This window comes from Lynx rufus, unplaced genomic scaffold (assembly GCF_022079265.1).
Source record: "Lynx rufus isolate CCGP_SWC_20201006 ecotype Redwood Valley unplaced genomic scaffold, mLynRuf1.p SCAF_2, whole genome shotgun sequence".
Taxonomy (NCBI): domain Eukaryota; kingdom Metazoa; phylum Chordata; class Mammalia; order Carnivora; family Felidae; genus Lynx; species Lynx rufus.
Genome location: NW_025814834.1, coordinates 32878947 through 32897940, shown reverse-complemented (window position 1 = coordinate 32897940; position 18994 = coordinate 32878947). Strand labels below are relative to the sequence as shown.

The 18994-nt window shown below is 35.4% G+C and overlaps 1 protein-coding gene, 1 non-coding gene and 2 pseudogenes across 2 annotated transcripts in view; 1 reads left to right on the top strand and 3 right to left on the bottom strand.

The window, feature by feature from the left end:
* Positions 1-18994, top strand: part of CARF (calcium responsive transcription factor) — a 79079-nt gene that overhangs the window by 19594 nt on the left and 40491 nt on the right. Inside the window, 6 exon segments of the mRNA XM_047085562.1 lie at positions 433-562; positions 2082-2166; positions 6546-6735; positions 10629-10666; positions 11267-11442; positions 15863-16006. Of these exon segments, the coding sequence (XP_046941518.1) occupies positions 433-562; positions 2082-2166; positions 6546-6735; positions 10629-10666; positions 11267-11442; positions 15863-16006 (763 nt within the window).
* LOC124515610 (40S ribosomal protein S29-like) lies at positions 5238-5648 on the bottom strand (annotated as a pseudogene).
* On the bottom strand, positions 7281-7353 carry TRNAK-UUU (transfer RNA lysine (anticodon UUU)). The gene has a single exon. It is a non-coding gene; the product is annotated as a tRNA-Lys (tRNA).
* On the bottom strand, positions 14258-15676 carry LOC124515605 (cell division cycle protein 123 homolog; annotated as a pseudogene).

The window sequence follows — 18994 nt, the reverse complement described above, 5'->3', positions numbered from 1 at the left end:
TTGTTCATTCATAGCTAATGATTTAGAGTAGATATTTTTACCTTAGTGTTATGATTCTTTGTCTTTGTTAACAGTTAAAACTTACAGAAAAGAAAGTTTGCAGAAAAAAAATAAACATGGCTTAGAAATGAGTTTTATATTTTCCCATTACATTATGAAACAATTAACATAACAGTTCTACCACTTTTATATCCTAGCTGTTCAATTTAAGCTTCAAAAACTTAATTACAAAATTACAGTAGTCAGTATTATAATTTGAAACTAAACAAGTTTATTAGAGAAATTCTCAATAAAGCGTTATAAGTTTTGTTATCTTTATCTTTAGAGTACATCTTGCCTTTCCTATTTCAAATGTATGAGTTCTAATTAGTTACCTTGTCATTGTCTTATTCAAGATATTGATGTTGCTTTGTTCTTTTTATTGCTGTTAAGATGTCTCTGAAGGGAAACCCGGTGACAGAAACTTACCAACCATAAGAGTGGATGTTCTAGCAGACAATACCAGTAATTATACTCTTCATCCACAAGCATCCCTCACATTGCCCAAAAAGACCGTGGCCAGGTGAGTCAGTGGGAGAGAGAAGTTCATCTTTTGAATTCATCATGGAGATCTTTTTTGAAATTACCACATCTAAAGCTGGCTGGCTATAGAAAAGATCAGAAATTCAGGAAATAGAATAAACATTAACCTAATTATCAAATATCTTTAATTATTTTAATGGCATCTTGGCAACAAGGAGGCTATCCTAGAAGGTATAGTGTCTGAAGTATTACCTTTCCTCAGTGACACTTGCCCGTTATCTTTTGAAGCAATCTGAAAATATCTGACACTCCTAGGGTTTTTAGAATTAAAAAAAAAAAGAAAGAAAGAAATATCCATTCTAGTTCCTAAAATCATCTCTTATGCATTTAATTCCTCTGTGGTAAAGTGTTTAAATGTTTCTTATTAATATCTATTTCAGCTTTTATTTTTGCCTTAACATTGTTTATAATAATTTAGGGAAATATAGATAAAGGTTTTGTATTATTTATTTTCTTTTAACTGTTTATGAAAATATTAAAAATTAACACAATGTTTATGACATTTAGTCTTAGAACTTGACATAATATCATGTTAACTCTTAAAAAACCACCTAAAGATGTTTTATTCATTTTTTTGTAAATGAAAAAAAAATTATGAGAAGACAGCAAAGTAAGCGTTGAGGGAGATATATAAACCACTTACATTTATTGGGACTACAGATATTTGGAAGAAGAAACTTAGGCCTTTGCTTTAGCAGCTAATAAGATGGTAATGTTTAAAGAAAATTAATACATCCATCACTCTATCATTATTATTACAATTTTTTAAAGATTTTATTTATGTATGTATGTATGTATGTAAGCAAGCAAGCTCTACACCCAATGTGCGGCTCGAACTCATGACCCTGAGATCAAGAGTCACATGCACTACCAACTGAGCCAGCCAGGTGCTCCTACTATTACAGTTTCTTTTCTTTTTTTTCCTTTTCTTTTCTTCTTTAAGATTATTTATTTTGAGAGAGCGTGCATGAGCAGGGGAGGGGTAGAGAGAGAATCCCAAGCGGATTCATCTGTGGAGCCAGATGCAGAGCTTGAACCCATGAGCTGAAATATCATGAACTGAGCAGAAATCAAGAGTCCAACACCCAACTGACTGAGTCACCCAGGCGCCCCTACAATTTCTTATTGATGACCTCAATATATTGTCTTTATTTATTTTTTTTTTTTTTTTAATTTTTTTTTTTCAACGTTTATTTATTTTTGGGACAGAGAGAGACAGAGCATGAACGGGGGAGGGGCAGAGAGAGAGGGAGACACAGAATCGGAAACAGGCTCCAGGCTCCGAGCCATCAGCCCAGAGCCTGACGCGGGGCTCGAACTCACGGACCGCAAGATCGTGACCTGGCTGAAGTCGGACGCTTAACCGACTGCGCCACCCAGGCGCCCCAATATATTGTCTTTAACACTGGCTAAGGGGATAAAGCAGTTGAATGTCATGTGTGTTTGTGTGAATGCAACTTACAATATGTGTTTATATACATATTCCTCCCTTTTCCCAGAATGCTTGAAGAGCCCTTTCTGGCTCCTCTCCAGCCACTTTCTTCTAACACACCTATGTGGGCTTGCCGTCTTAGGAGCTGTGAGGTGAGTTAAAGATAATCCTTACTTAGATTCACTAAATTGATTGTAATTCATCCCCAAATGTCCACTTTTGAGTCCAACTAATGGAGACTATCTGTTCTGTAATTTTTGTTCATGTGTATGCTAACTCTGATCTCACCTATTCTTTTATTCCTTAGAGATTTTAAGCTCTGTTGAAACAGAGATCATACAGATCCCTTCATGCTTCACTATCATGTCTTCTCTTGCAACTCTTTTCCTTTGTCTCATGAAACTTCACTATCATGTTTCTCTACTTTTTATCTTTTGACCATTCCTTCTCTTTCTTTGCTTGCATTTATTTCTTTTCATGTTCTCAGTGGAAATTCTTTAAACTGTTTGACCTTATTTATCTACACTTTATCTTTTGAACTGCTGATCAACTTTGCTAAGTTTCAACTCTCACTTCTATAAAAATGATTTCCAAATATATATCACTGGTCCTTTAATTGTTGCCTTGCTCTTGTCTCAGATCTCCAGCTACTTTCTTGTAGCTTTACTTGAATTTCACTTCGAATTCACCATATGCTAAACTTAAATTACCATATCACAACTAGCTGTACTTCCTAAATCCCTTGTCCCTGTAATGATAAATACCATTTCTTTAGACATTCCAGCACAGTATTTTAGACTAATTTCTTTCTTTCCCATATTCAAGTAATCACTTGAGTCTCACAGTTTTTCCTTTAAAACCTCTCTCTTCTTTTTGTGAGGCAGTTGGGGCTGCCTCTTCCACAGATCTTTGTTATTTCAAACTCAATTACAGTAACAGCCTTCTCTCTAAGCTCGTTGACTCTTCCATTTCTGGTCCCCACTGTCTAGTTTTCTAAAACTACCTGGCTTTAAATATTGCTTTCATTATTTTTTCTCACTGCCCAACAGGTTCAGTGTTATTTTTTCCATATCATTTACCACTATACATAACTTTTAAGGTTTTTCATTATCTGGTATTACCTTATCTTGTCCTATTTTATTTACTACTTTTCCTCTACCTCATCTTTTATTCTTGTTAGCCTACTCTTCCTAGTTTGTACAGACACTTCAGAATCTTTCTTTAACTCTGCCTTCACTTGTCTTTATTTCCATTTCCTAATATGTTTTCTTTTCTTCTGTTTACCTTTGTAACCATTCTTCAAATCCCAGTGCAAGTTCTATATATCTTTTCTTTAAATAATCTAATGATTATTTTAGCTTTTATATATCTCTTTAAATTCTTTGGTATTTATTATCATTACCATTATTTTTTAAAAAATCTTTTTTTAAAGTTTATTTATTTTGAGAGAGAGGGCACAAACAGGGGAGGGCAGAGAGAGAGAGGGAGAGAGAGAACCCCAAGCAGGCTCTGCATAATCAGCATAGAGCCCAGTGTGGGGCTTGATCTCACAAACCGTGAGATCTTGACCTGAGCTGAAATCAGGATTGGATGCTCAACCAACTAACTGGGCCAACCAGGCATCCCAAGAAAATTACTTTTTTGTTGTTGTTGTTAACTTTTTTTAATGTTTATTTTATTTTTGAGAGAAAAAGACAGAGTGTGAGTGGGGGAGGGGCAGAGAGAGAGAAGGAGACACAGAAATCTGAAGCAGGCTCCAGACTCCAAGCTGTCAGCACAGAACCCAATGCGAGGATTGAACTCATGAACCTCAAGATCATGACCTGAGCCGAAGCCTACCGCTTAACCATCCAGGCGCCCCATCCCAAGGAAAAAAAATTTTTTAAATTTTCTAATGCTTATCTATTTTGACAGAGAGAGAGAGTGAACAGGGGAGGGGCAGAGAGAGAGGGAGACACAGAATCCGAAGTAGGTTCCAGGCTCTGAGCTGTCAGCACAGAGCCTGACTTGGGGCTCAAACTGACAAGCTGTGAGATCATGACCTGAGCCGAAGTCGGATGCTTAACTGATTGAGCCACCCAGGCACTCCCAGAAAAAAATCCTAATAATCAAGTATAATGATGTGATCTATTGCAATGATTAGGACATGTTTACTATTGTTGATTTTCTAAGTCATATATATTTAGGTGTATATGTATAGATGGATAGATTTTTTTTTTCCCTCACATTTTTGTTACTCATACTTTTTCACTGGTTTCCAAAAGTAACTATTATTGTTTTTGATGACAGTTTTTATTTTTTATTTTTTATTAAAAAAATTTTTTTTAACGTTTATTTATTTTTGAGAGAGAGAGACAGAGCATGAACGGGGAAGGGTCAGAGAGAGAGGGAGACACAGAATCTGAAACAGGCTCCAGGCTCTGAGCAGTCAGCACAGAGCCTGACGCCGGGCTTGAACTCACAACCATGAGATCATGACCTGAGCTGAAGTTGGACGCTTAACCGACTGAGCCACCCAGGCGCCCCTGATGACACTTTTTAAAATCATTATCATAAGCTTAACAGAATGCTACAAAAATTAAAGCATTAGCAATTATGTGGCCAAATCACCTTGTTTTACAACCATGATACATTGTGTGTGGCTTCCCTAATGTCATACATCTTGTAAGAAACTGGTTAAAACTGCCCAACAGAATGTTTTTCTATGGGCATTTATTAGATTTCACCAAAATGTAGTAGTTGGATAAATTTCAAAACTGTATTAAACTTTTATCTCCTGATAGAGGCCTGGTTATATTCTACTAATTCTGAATTTTTCCATTTTTTTTTTTGGCAATATTATGAACTCTATTCATTTTATTTGTTTAAAAAATGGCATAGCTGGACTTCAAGTTTCTACTTTTATTGGTAGTCAGTATTTTGGTGAAGATATATCTAGGCTAGAAAAAAATTTATAAGTCTACACATTTTATTATTTTTAGGGGAAATTGGAGATAATGTATTGCTTGGCATCAGATTATCTCTTCTTATTATGGCCCAAAGTACATCCACAGCAGTATTGTGATAATTTCGTCTTGTTAAATGTATTCCTGTAGGGTGAAATAGTTAGTCTAATACAGTAACAAGATTCCTAGTCCCATATCTCTGCTCTTATTCCCTCCATTTTTTTTGTCACATTAAAACACAATTGAAGTATTTTTATTTTGTGTACAATGAGTTGGCATTAAGGTAGGTATCTTGGATATCTGCAGTTAAAGTAGGTATCTTGGATGACCCATTCAAGGAAGTTCACGTAGTCCAGCTTAATGAAGCCTGTATCCTTCACGTACTGACAGAAACACTGGAGGCACATGTTGAGGCTGTATTCACACATCAGACCATGCTGGTTTGAGCAGATGCAACAAGAACAAGAACCCTGGCCAGATTTCCTCAGTGGCTCCAGCAGAGCTGCTGGTGAACCAATTTGCACTCTCAGATGCAACGAGGCAAAATGTTGCTCTTGTTCCCTTTAATGAGGAAATACTCATGGAGCCAATTTCATGGAATTCATGCATTTTATATAAGAGATCACAGTTAACAGATTTTCTCTACTGGTGTAGAAAAAACTTCTACTTCTGTTGAGGGATACTCCCATGGTTGTGAGTGGATAGTATCAATTTATTTACACGATTTACTTATACCTTCCTTGTTTTAGGAAGAATGAAGACAGCCTACAAAAATACATAAAATATATTAGCAAGGTAGAAATTGAAAGAATAAAAAACAAGAATGTAACGATAAAATGGAAGAAATGTGTATCTTAATGAACTGTACATACACACATACACACACGCATACATATGCGCGCGCGCACACACACACACACCCTTGTCTATAAGCATCTACATTTCAGAATGGGAAAACCCAGTTAGTTACTAAATTCTGTGTCCATTAGATAAAAGTAATTAAGTTGATTTCCATAAAATAAAACCATTAACTATTTTTGGTTCTAGGTTCAGACAGGATTTTCTTTCAGAGAAGGATCTTCATAAAAAGAATCTTGATATAATGAGCAAATTCTTTGATATCATTTCAATATGGGAGATACATCACAATTTTCATAGATTTTCAAAAATATTTGTGTCATGTCAAGATTAATTTCAATAAAAGAAGCTCCACAGGGAGCCAGTACTTCATGGCTAGTTTGTGTTGATCTGGTTGGATCTAAGGGTAAAATTTAAATATATGGAAGAATGGATACATAATGTATTCTTCAAGCTGTCCTCCCTAACTGATATTTCTCTCAAACAAGATTTTGATACTGATGGTATGACCATGAGTTTGAAATAATATTCTCTAACAAATACTTGGAGAATATTTACTTGAAATCAGATCAGATACACTGGTTGTAATACACCATTGATCTGACAGGAGAATGACATTCTGTTTTAAAAACTGATGAGTCTTTTATCTTGGAAAATCACTTCATTAAATTTTTGGTACAGTGAAACATTTGCTAATAATTTTGTTATTTAATTTCTATAATATGCAGAAAATTGGAGATTCTTACCGTGGCTACTGTGTAAGTGAGACTGAATTAGAAAGTGTCCTAACATTTCACAAGCAGCAAACTCAGAGTGTTTGGGGGACCCGCCAATCTCCAAGTCCAGCCAAGCCAGCTACACGCTTGATGTGGAAATCTCAATATGTTCCATATGACGGAATCCCATTTGTCAATGCAGGTACTTTTTAAAAGAAAATTTTTTTAAAGGTTCAGCACACCCATGATACACTGTGAAAATGTGGTTTTCCTAAAAGTTTTCTACCAAATTTTTCACTTTGGTGGATGACAGCTGAATGTTAATTGATGAAAATGCATATTAAACTAAAAATAAAACAAATATAACCAATTATTTTTATTATAAAATTGTATTATGTTAGAATAAATAATGCTTTCTTTAGATGTATTGATAAATAGAAAATAAAAACATTAACATAGCAATTTTATTATTTTAAATATGTGTATCTGTTGAATTTTTTTTTATGAAATTCAGATATTCTCTTCTTTCTCTTGATTTGTCTTGTGGGACAAATATGTGTTCATTTTATGTAACTCTGGACTTACTACATAGAATTTGTATGCAATCTGGAGTTACTAAACAGAATTCTAAGACTAAGATACTCAAACATCAGATGTGTTACATATGGTATTCTCAAATACCAGGCTAGTGTGTATTAAAGTGGTAGAGTTTTGGTTGTTTTTTTTAAGATTTTTAAGTCATCTTTACACCCAACATAGGGCTCGAACTTACAACCCCGAGATTAAAAGTCACATGCTCTACCAACTGAGCCAGCCAGGTACCCCTGAAGTGGTAGGGTTTCAAACAATTCCCAGAGATTTATCCTAGGACTAGTCAGACTCCCAAGAACATAAAAATAAGTGATTTATTTCAGGACTATGGGAATACTGAGTCAGCTGGAGGAGTTGCAGTCTTATCCTGGACCTCTGAGGGTAAAAAAAAGATACTTAGAAGAAGATGAGATAAATGTAACCTCTTCTGCCCAGGTTTCATCACTATCTTATAAAAGAAACGCAACATTTCCCCCCTCCCTAGATTTTATCCCCATGTTAACTCTCCACAGGCAACCACCACATAAATTTGGTATGTATCTTTCCAGTCTATATTTGTATACTTTGCCATACATGTTTGTCTTTATAATAATATATTGTTTTGAATACTTTTAAATATTCATAAATAGTAAACTACAGTCTTATGTAAATTTTCACTCACACTTATTTCTTTTTTTTCCACTCTTATTTCTTGAAATCTGTACATATTGATACTTATAGACCTTAATTTAACTAATATATAACATTCCAGCATATCATCAGTAATATCAAAAATAATGCCACTAATGATCATTTAAGATGTTTCTAACTTTTCAATATTACAAAGAATGCTGTAGTCAAATCTTGACAGTGTACATTTTCTGTTGAGAAGATGGAAATAAGATAATGGTGTATGCTTTAAAGTGGAGATGCTGAGTTGTAAAGTATGCCCTTTACAAGATTATTTCAAGTTGTTCTCTAAAGTGGCTGTACAGGTCCAAGTCTCCTCTCTAAAATTTTTTGGCCACATGTATTTCAGAATTTTTGGAATGTAGCATGATACTATTACAGAATAGTCCTAGCAAGTATTCTATAGACACTATCACATAATCAAACACAGTAATACTTTATGGATAGTCACACTAGGAAGGATAAACAAAAGAACATAAATAGCCTTGTAAAATTCAGGTCAGGTTTTGTAGTCAAATGAGTTCCAAAAAATTTGTTTTCTGAACTTTTTCTATTTCAGAATTGTACATGAGGGAATGATGACCTGTACCAATTTTTACTTGTTTCAACAATGTATAAAAATTTCCCTTTCCTTCATTCACTTTATGACTTAGCATTGTGGACTTTAAAAATCTTTATATATTCTGGAAATTTTCTCATATATATACACATATATATATATATATGTATAGAAAGATATATATAACATATATAACAATATATGAAATCCCATGATTCCATGTATTCATCATCTAGCTTCAACAACACTTAGCATACGGTCAGTCTTGTCTCATTTATATCCCCCTTCTTCATTCCTACCTCCAAGATGATTTTCCAGCAAATTCCAGATATCCCATTGTTTTATGTGTAATTACTAAAGTATATATTATATGCTAAAGTATATATCTCTAAAAGATAAGGACTCTTTATACACATGCATATGTTAAGTGAAGTTACATTATTAACACTTTAAAAGAATTAACTAATTTCTTAGTGTCATAGAATGTCCAAAGTTCACATTTCTTTACTTATCTAAGAATTCTTTTTCCCTAGGTTTGTTCAAATTCACTTCCAGAGTTCACAGATCACATTTGTGTTAATTTATCTCTTAAATTTTTCATCTAAAAATTTATTTTCTCTTTTCCCCCAGGTAGTTTCTCCTGTAGAGTTTGTCATATTCTGAGTTTTGCTGATCCCATCTCTGTGATGTAGTTTAGCATGTTTTTTTTTTTAAATCTCCTCTATTTCCAGTGAACTATTAGATCTAGAGGCTTGATTAAATGAGGATTTAATCTCCATTAAAGTATTGTACAAAAATGCTTCATAGGTGTGCTGTGTACTTCTTATTGCTATCTATGTGCAACACCTTTTTGTGATGTTAAGATTGATCAGTGGGTTCAGTTATTTTAGAGTATTGTTAAAAATTTTTTTTGCCAATCCAAAGAGTGTGAGATGGTATTTTACTATTGCTTTCATTTGCATTTCCATATTTAGTAGTAAAGTTGAACATCTTTTTATTTGTTCATTTAATATCTTATTTTTTCTTTCTGAATTACCTATTAATAGTCTGCCCATTATTCTGTTTGGTTCTTTATTTTTATTTTTAAAAAATTTTTTAGTATTTATTATTGACAGAGAGAGAGAGACAGAGAGACAGAGAGACAGAGAGACAGAGCATGAGTGGGGGAGGGCAGAGAGAGAGGGAGACACAGAATCTGAAACAGGCTCTAGGCTCTGAGCTGTCAGCACAGAGCCCGGCGCGGGCTCAAACTCACTGACAGCAAGATCATGACCTGAGCCGAAATCGGACGCTCAACCGACTGAGCCACCAGGGCGCCCCTGGTTCTTTAGTTTTAAAGCTTATTTGTAGTTCTTTATATTCTGCATATTCTTTGTTATATGTGTTGTAAAATACTGTTTTTTAAACTTTTTTACCTTTATGGTGTCTTTTAAATTAAAAAATTTTAATTTTTAATTCATGTCAGCTTTTTCAACACTTTTATTTATGACTGGTGTTTTTTATTTTAAATTTGAAAAGTTTGCTGTGCTCTGCTATACTCTACATGGAACTGGATATTTGACTTAAAGTCATAAACTTTATAGTTTTCACATCCACTTATTTGTATTCTTTTGCTATGTAACAAATTACCCAAAACCTGATGGCTGAAAACAACAAACATTTATCTCATTGTTCCTCTGGGTCAGGAATCCAAGAGCTGCTTAGCAAGGTAGTTCTGCCTCAGGTTCTGTCACAAGACTGCTTGCTCTTAAGGTGTTGGTTGGAGCTGCAGTCATCTCACCACTTGGCTGGGGCAGAATGTGCTTTCAAGCTCACTCATGTGGCTTATTCCTTGCCACATGGGTGTCTCCACAGAGCTGCCTCACCACAGACAGCTGATTTCGCCCAGAGAGAGCAATCCAAGCAAGAGCAAGAGAGTACCCAGGATGGAAGTCACAGTCTTTTTATAACCTAGTATCAAAAATAGCATCTTGTCACTTCTGCCATGTTCATTAGAAGTAAGTTAATAAGTCTAGCCCATGCTCAAGGGGAGGGAATTACACAAGGACATGAGTACTAGGAAAATAGGGATCATTGGGGGCCATATTATAGGCTGGTTATTACATTATTGTAGTCCCCCCTTATCCGCAGTTTCACTTTCCAAGGTTTCAGTTGCCTGTTCTCAACCTCAGTCTGGAAGCAGATGATCCTCCTGACGTTTTGTCAGAAGGTCAGTAGTAGCCTAATGCTACATCACAATGCCTACGTCATTCACCTCACTTCATCTCATCACATAGGCATTTTATCATCTCACATCATCACAAGAAGAAGAAGGGTGAGTACAGTACAATAAATTATTTTGAGAGAGAAACCCCATTCATATAACTTTTATGACAGTATATTGTTATAATTGTTCTATTTTATTAGTTATTGTAATCTGTTACTGTGCCTTAGGTTATTAATTAAACTTTATCATAGGCATATATGTATAGGAAAAAGCATAGTTTATATAGGGTTTAGTACTGTCCATCATTTCAGGCATTCACTGTGGGTCTTGGAACATATCCCCCGCAGATAAGGGGGGACTACTGTATTCTAATAGTACAAATAGAAATAAGGAAATAAATAGTTATAAAATGAAATAAAACTTTAAATGACAATATTTACTAACAAATGTACCTTTTACTAATTTCTACTTATAAGGTGGCAAATTTTATTATTAAAAATTATATGTATGTAAATATCAGTTAACATTCAGTAAATGTGGTATTATCAAATTTCTTTACCATAATGTACATTTGGTAAATATTATAACAAACTCTTATTTTTATGTTTATACATCTTAGTAAGACTTACTGATGTTTTCTTTCCTTAAAGTTGCGTAATCGAAAGTGTAAATTTTGACATTGCCACCACTAAGTTATTTTTATTCTAGTGTCCAGAACAGATGGATACTTCAATTAATATCAATAGTTGGTTTTGGCCTACAGGGAGTAGAGCCGTGGTAATGGAGTGTCAGTATGGGCCAAGGAGAAAAGGTTTCCAGTTAAAAAAAATCAGTGAACAGGAAAGCAGGTCTTGTCAGCTCTACAAAGCCACTTGTCCAGCCCGGTAAGCTTTATTTTTTTTTATTTCCTTTTTTTAAATATTTCATTTTTAATAGCTAATAGACACATTTCTATTAAGTTTAAACAGTGCCAAAAAGTACACAGTGAAACCTAAGTTTTCTTTTATCCTTAACCCTATGTCTCTTTTTAAGGCAACAACTCTTAACAGTTTCTTGTGTAACCCTCCAAAGATATTCTGTGTATATGCATACATACATATCCTCCTTTACACTCAAAAATGTTGAAATCTCAGTAAAACTTATAATATTTTCTTTCCTTAAAGTTAGGTAGTTGTGTACATTCTTTCCTGCTGTGAATTCACATTGCTTTATTTCCATTCTGAATACCTATTATGGTTATTTACTGCACAACTGTTTTGCCTCATACTAGTGTGGATGCAATGACATATACTACTCTATGCTTTGTTTTTGTTATTTCATTCCCAGTGTGTCTCAAAGCTGCCTCCATATTTGTACATAAAAACGAACTGATTCCTTCCTTTTATTTATTTATTTTAATTTTTTTAATGTTAATTTTTTTTAATTTTTTTTTAACGTTTATTTATTTTTGAGACAGAGAGAGACAGAGCATGAACGGGGGAGGGGCAGAGAGAGAGGGAGACACAGAATCCGAAGCAGGCTCCAGGCTCTGAGCCATCAGCCCAGAGCCCGCCACAGGGCTCAAACTCACGGACCATGAGATCGTGACCTGAGCTGAAGTCGGACGCTCAACCGACTGAGCCACCCAGGCGCCCCATTGTTTATTTATTTTTGAGACACAGAGAGACAGAGCATGAACGGGGGAGGGTCAGAGAGAGAGGGAGACACAGAATCCGAAGCAGGCTCCAGGCTCTGAGCTGTCCGCACAGAGCCCGACATGGGGCTTGAACTCACGGACCGTGAGATCATGACCTGAGCCGAAGTCGGACACTTAACCGACTGAGCCACCCAGGCACCCCAGTATTTATTTATTTTAAAAATTGAAATACAACTGACAGATACCATTATGTTAGTTTCATGATTCTTTCAGTAGCCATACAATATTACATTTATGGATGAATTGTCATTTACAAAATTAGTCCTCTGATGATGGACATGTAAGCTCTGAAAAGTATTCTTTATTATTGTATATAAAACTGCAGTATAACATTATGCCTGTTTGTATACTTGTGCAAGAATACCAGTAGAATAAATTTCTTGAAATGAAATTGCTAGAGCAAAGGTTATATTCTTTTAAATGTTGACAGGTATTGTAAAGAAAGTTGTTCTTTAGAGAAATTTTACGAATTACATTCATACCAACAATGTACAAAATCAACACAGTACATTTTAAATAGAATAGGACTACAGACTGGCCATTGCTCTGGGTGAGAGTGAAAAATTTGAAGCAATAAAAGGTTTTTATTATGTTCTTTTCTAATATTTCTTTTTCAGACATTGAAAATTTTAAATTATCAAATAAATAAAATTTAAAAAGATAACATATAAAGGCAGGGTTTAGTTGATCTTTGGAACATTTTATTTCATTATCACATGTCATACACAAACCTCTGCATTCTCAAGAAATTTTTAAAGCCAGTTCAGAAGACTTTTCATATTTAATCTGGTAATGTTAACTTTAGGCAATATTTAAACCTGACTGTGAAACAAAACTTTCAACTGCTTTTAAATATAAGCAATATAAAAATCTCAGGTATAACTTAAGAGAAAATCTCTGTGTATAAAGAAATAATTTTATTCTCTGTCATTCTACAAGTACTTTTTCAGTATCTACTCCATGCTCAGCAATACATTGGGAAGGAAGGAGACTGAAAGATCTTAAGATTTCGCTGACTCTTGGGAAACTTAAAATATTCTTGGGGTACCTCAGGAAACAGAAAACTGTGGGAGGGGCACACGGGTGGCTCAGGTGGTTAAGTGTCCGACTTCGGCTCAGGTCACTATTTCATGAGTTCGAGCCCCACATCGGGCTCTATGCTAACAGCTCAGAGCCTGGAGCCAGCTTCATATTGTGTCTCCCTCTCTCTCTGCCCCTCCCCCACTCACACTCTGTCCCTCTCTCTCAAGATTAAATAAACATTAAAACAAACAAACAAAAAAAGTATTGGAGAACATAATAGTATAGTATATAGTACCAAATGTGTCAATTAGCTAACTCATCAGAGAAGAAATATATCCATGCAAACTCATTAGCAGGAAAAGTACAAATTAACCTGGATGCTGAAGTTTAGATTGAATTTGGGTAGGTAGAGAATTAGAGAGAAGATAATTGTTTGTAGACCAGGAGCATTCTATAAATAAAGATATGGTGTGATTTTATTTTTGGTATCAGAGAAGGAACATTGAAATGATAAGCTTCACAGAAAAAGCAATTTTATGTTTGAAGTACTTGAAAGTAAGATTAGGTGAATAAGGTAGAGTCATATGGAATGCCTTGAATGCTGCCAAGACATATGTACTTGATTAAAGAGCAGATAAATTCTTCAAGAGAGAACTACAAATGTGAGCAATTATTGTAGCATTGATATATCAAGTGGGTTTAAGGAACAAGGCCCAGAGGACCAGAAGGAGGCTATTAAAATAATCCAGGCATGAGTTTTTGTTTTATTTTTATGCTTAAGATCTATTTATTATTTATTTTTACAAGTAGCAAAGCCCCTCCATTTTTTCTAGCTTAATATACATGGATATAAAAAGCTATTGATTTTACCCTGCTTCCCACCCTGACAGAATGGGGTAAGAGGAGGTTGTGAGCTCAGAGCAGCCTCTTGATGCCAAGGTGGTTCCTTTTTACCTCAGACTTGAACTCTGGTGCTCTAATCAGTTAGACTTTTGCTGATTTGTTTTCAGTTTAAGAAAATCTATGAGTTTGTGAGCATTCTCCCCAGTGTTCGGGTCTACAAAGTCCTTGGGAAGTTGGTTACTCAGATAGGGACTGGGTTGAACTGTTACTTCACTATTTGTGCAGCTGAAAGCTGGAGAATCCTGCTCCAGGGCATCTCTTTCACTAAAATCACCTTTTAAGTTTCTCCCAGATATCAGCTCTTCCCAAGTACACAGCAGTGAATCAGTTAACTTCACCAAATGGATTAAAATCAATCAGCTAGGGGCGCCTGGGTGGCGCAGTCGGTTAAGCGTCCGACTTCAGCCAGGTCACGATCTCGCGGTCCGTGAGTTCGAGCCCCGCGTCGGGCTCTGGGCTGATGGCTCGGAGCCTGGAGCCTGTTTCCGATTCTGTGTCTCCCTCTCTCTCTGCCCCTCCCCCGTTCATGCTCTGTCTCTCTCTGTCCCAAAAATAAATAAATGTTGAAAAAAAATTAAAAAAAAAAAATCAATCAGCTACACCTTCCCACTGCTGTTTCTAGATACATCCAACACAAAGTCTTCATTTAAGAATTTATACTGTGTTTCTTGGAAAACTCTTGTATGCACCTGCAAATCTTTTTCTTTTGTTTAGAAATATGATCATAGTATTGTGTATAGTCCCTTTGAAAAATACCAGTAAGCTTGTTTTCCTTAACAAAACATCAGAACTCAGCCCCAGAAATTAATTCACACCATTGTTGAAGAACAAGTTCATATTCTGTACGAGGATCTGGAGAATCATCAGTGCAATGAATAAATGGTTGAGTGAAGTCAAGAATGATGAAACCAGAACTCTTGAACAATGGAAAGTTGTCACTGAATGTTTTACATTTCAGAGAACTGTTCATTGCTATCCAGTTTGCATCCCTTGGAGCACTCCAGTTAAGCCTAGGAAATACACTGCCTCCACCCCCACCTCACCCTCACCCCACCCCCACCCCTCACCCTGGGGAATCCATAGCTTCATGGACTTTAGTGGTAAACTTGGGAAATTCTGGTGCCATAAGCATAGCCATGTTCTCATCATCCGACCACTACATTTCTTCTGCCTCGTCATCACTGGCTGAGAATGTGTTGGCGGATCTTCTCTTCCTGAAACCACCAGAGTTCCATCATGGAGTAAATAATCCTTCACATTCTGAGGAAGTGGAAGAAGACACACTTGATGGTAAGGCTTCAGAACGGTGGATACCACGTGGAGAAATGCCCCGTATTCATCCTCCAGCTGCTGCTGCCGCCACCCGCCCCCACCTCTCCCAGCACCCTCCTGGAGCTCCCAGGCAGGAGTTTTTTATGGCTTTCAGAAGAATTGAGAAGAGGGAAATCCAGAAACAAAATTACTATCCATAAATATTCAGATACTTTTATTGACATCATGAGTATTGTTCATTTGCTAAGTATTATGCACTGAAATATGGCTTATTTTTCAACATAATCCTCTGAATGCTTTCTAATTTAATTTAATTTTTTAAAAGTTTAATACTTAAACTTTTGCTTGATAAGTTAGATTTTCTTAAGATTATAATATAATGAAACAAATTCTTCTTTTTTTATAAAAAGGATTTACATTAAAAAGGTACAGAAGTTTCCTGAATATAGAGTTCCTACAGACCCCAAAATTGACAAGAAAATAATCCGAATGGAGCAGGAAAAAGCCTTTAACATGCTAAAGAAGAATTTGGTAGATGCTGGTGGTGTTCTTAGGTATGACATTTATATCATTTTTTTTAATTTTTACAAATTAGCTCCATTTACAAGATTTTTTTTGCTGTAAGAGAAACTATAATTATGTTTTCTAATTATTTCATTAAGAAAAGGTTTTTATAAGGGACATGTCTCACTAGTGATTTCCTAGGTATTAAAGCAGTTTGTTGCTGTATAAGCCATTGAGTTTATCAGCCAAATGTTTGGATGATGCTGACCAAAGAATTGCATATACCATATGGAAGTTTTTCCCCAAAATGACAAATACAGGTTTAATAACACATATCATTATGTATTTCACACTTTGTTTCTGACACTTCATTGGAACCGAACTTGCAGTCACCTGTATGTATTTTTTTTACCCATCTTTGATTATCTATGACAGCCAGAAATTAATTCTAAGCCCTACATATAATTCCATTTTGTACTTTTTGGGCTTCGGGTTTTATATAAGAAGAAATATTAGCCTTCCTTCTTTCCTTCATATTCAGTCTAGGTGAAGAATTTACAGTAATGCAGTGGGATTAAATATACGGAATATAGTTTTTGTGTGAACTTTAGAAAAACTTTCAGATGTATAGAAAATGAGTAGTCAATAATTAGATCATCCAGGTTAGAGAACATTGCATATAATTTTTAAGTAGGCTCCGTTTCATGCAATATCAATCATTGCAAGCACTTTGTACAAAAGTATCAATTAAAACAGTATCCTACCAGATCATTTCATTTTCCTAGCATCTGTTTTTTGGGCACTGCACTGCTGTATGAAAGATCTGTATTCATCTTCTAGTTAATTCTCTTGCTCATTGGGGCAATTGGAGATGGGGTGCTGTTAGAGGCAGTTTATTGAGTTCCTGTCAGAGAAGATTCTCCCACATAACTCAATAGGCACTGAATTATAGCCACTCTTTGTTTAGACAGATTATAGGTGGAACACAGAAGTTATAATTTGGGGACAAAATAGGAAAATGGGAAAATACACAATTTAAAAGATGATGACTTTAGGGGTGCCTGGCTGCTCTGTCAGTTGAGTGTCTGACTTTGACTCAGGTTATGATCTCACAGTTTGTGGGTTTGAGTCCACATGGGGCTCTCTGCTGTCAGCAAAGAACTCACTTTGGATCCTCTGTCCCCCTCTGTCTTTGCCCCTCCCTCACTTGTTCTCTTTTTCTCAAAATAAATACACACACTTTAAATGCACAAATAAATAAAAGATGATGACTTTAAAAGTCTTGTTATTTTGAGGTAAAATTTACGTAACATGAAAATTTTTTTATCATGTTTCAGAGCTGGCTTTTTTTTTTTTAATTTATTTTTTAAATTTACATCCAAGTTAGTTAGCATATAGTGCAACAATGATTTCAGGAGTAGATTCCTTAATGTCCCTTACCTATTTAGCCCATCCCCACTCCTACAACCCCTCCAGTAACCCTCTGTTCTCCGTATTTAAGAGTCTCTTACATTTTGTCCCCTTCCCTGTTTTTATATTATTTTTGCTTCCCTTCCCTTAGTTCATCTGTTTTGTATCTTAAAGTCCTCATATGAGTGAAGTCATATATTTGTCTTTCTCTGACTAATTTCGCTTAGCATAATGCCCTCCAGTTCCATCCAGTAGTTGCAATTGGCAAGATTTCATTCTTTTTGATTGCTGAGTAATACTCCATTGTATATATATACCACATCTTCTTTATCCATCCATGGACATTTGGGCTCTTTCCATACTTTGGCTACTGATAGCGCTACTATAAACATTGGGGTGCATGTGTCCCTTCGAAACAGCATACTGGTATCCCTTGGATAAATACCTAGTAGTGAAATTGCTGAGTTATAGGGTATTTCTATTTTTAATTTTTTGAGGAAACTCCATACTGTTTTCTAGACTGGCCACATCAGTTTGCATTCCCACCAGCAGTGCAAAAGAGATCCTCTTCTTCCACATCCTCACCAACATCTCTTGTTGCCTGAGCGGTTAATGTTAGCCATTGTGGTTTTGAGTTGTATTTCCCTGATGACGAGTGATGTTGAGCATTTTTTCATGTGTCAGTTGGCTATCTGATGTCTTCTTTGGAGAAGTATCTATCCATGTCTTTTGCCCATTTCTTCACTGGATTGTTTTTTGGGTGTTGAATTTGATAGGTTCTTTATAGATTTTGGATACTAACCCTTTATCTGATATGTCGTTTGCAAATATCTTCTCCCATTCTGTCAGTTGCCTTTTAGTTTTGTTGTTTCCTTTGCTGTGCAGAAGCTTTTTATCTTGATGAGGTCCCAGTAGTTCATTTTTGCTTTTGTTTCCCTTGCCTTTGGAGACATGTCAAGTAAGATGTTGCTGTAGCTGAGGTCAAAGAAGTTGCTGCCTCTTTTCTCCTTTAACGTTTTGATGATTTCCTGTCTAACATTTAGGTCTTTCATCCATTTTGAATTTATTTTTGTGTATGGTGTATGAAAGTTGTCCAGTTTCATTCTTCTACATGTCGCTGTCCAGTTTTCCCAGCACCACTTGCTAAAGAGACTATCTTTATTCCATTGGATATTCTTTCCTGCTTTGTCAAAGATTAGTTGGCCATACATTTGTGGGTCCATTTCTGGCTTCTCTATTCTGTTCCATTGATCTGAGTGTCTGTTTTTGTGCCAGTACCATACTGTCTTGATGATTACAGCTTTGTAATACAGCTTGAATTCTGGAACATGAAATTTAAAATATGATTTTCATATATATTTAACTCCTATACCCCTCCTTTACTTTAGGGCCAGAGTAAAAGTCTATAAAGGTTCATAAAGATTTTTATTTAATTGAGTATAGAGCCAACTTAGAACAAGCAGAGGACATTTTAAGATTTATTAGTTTTAAATTGCTAATTATATTCATTTAATATGATATCATATAATCTTTTCTTAAAAGGTTATTCTTTTTCTTGATGAGGTTTAACATAAGTAACTATGATCCGTGCCTTTGTTTAATAGCATAATTTTAAATATTTCCACTTC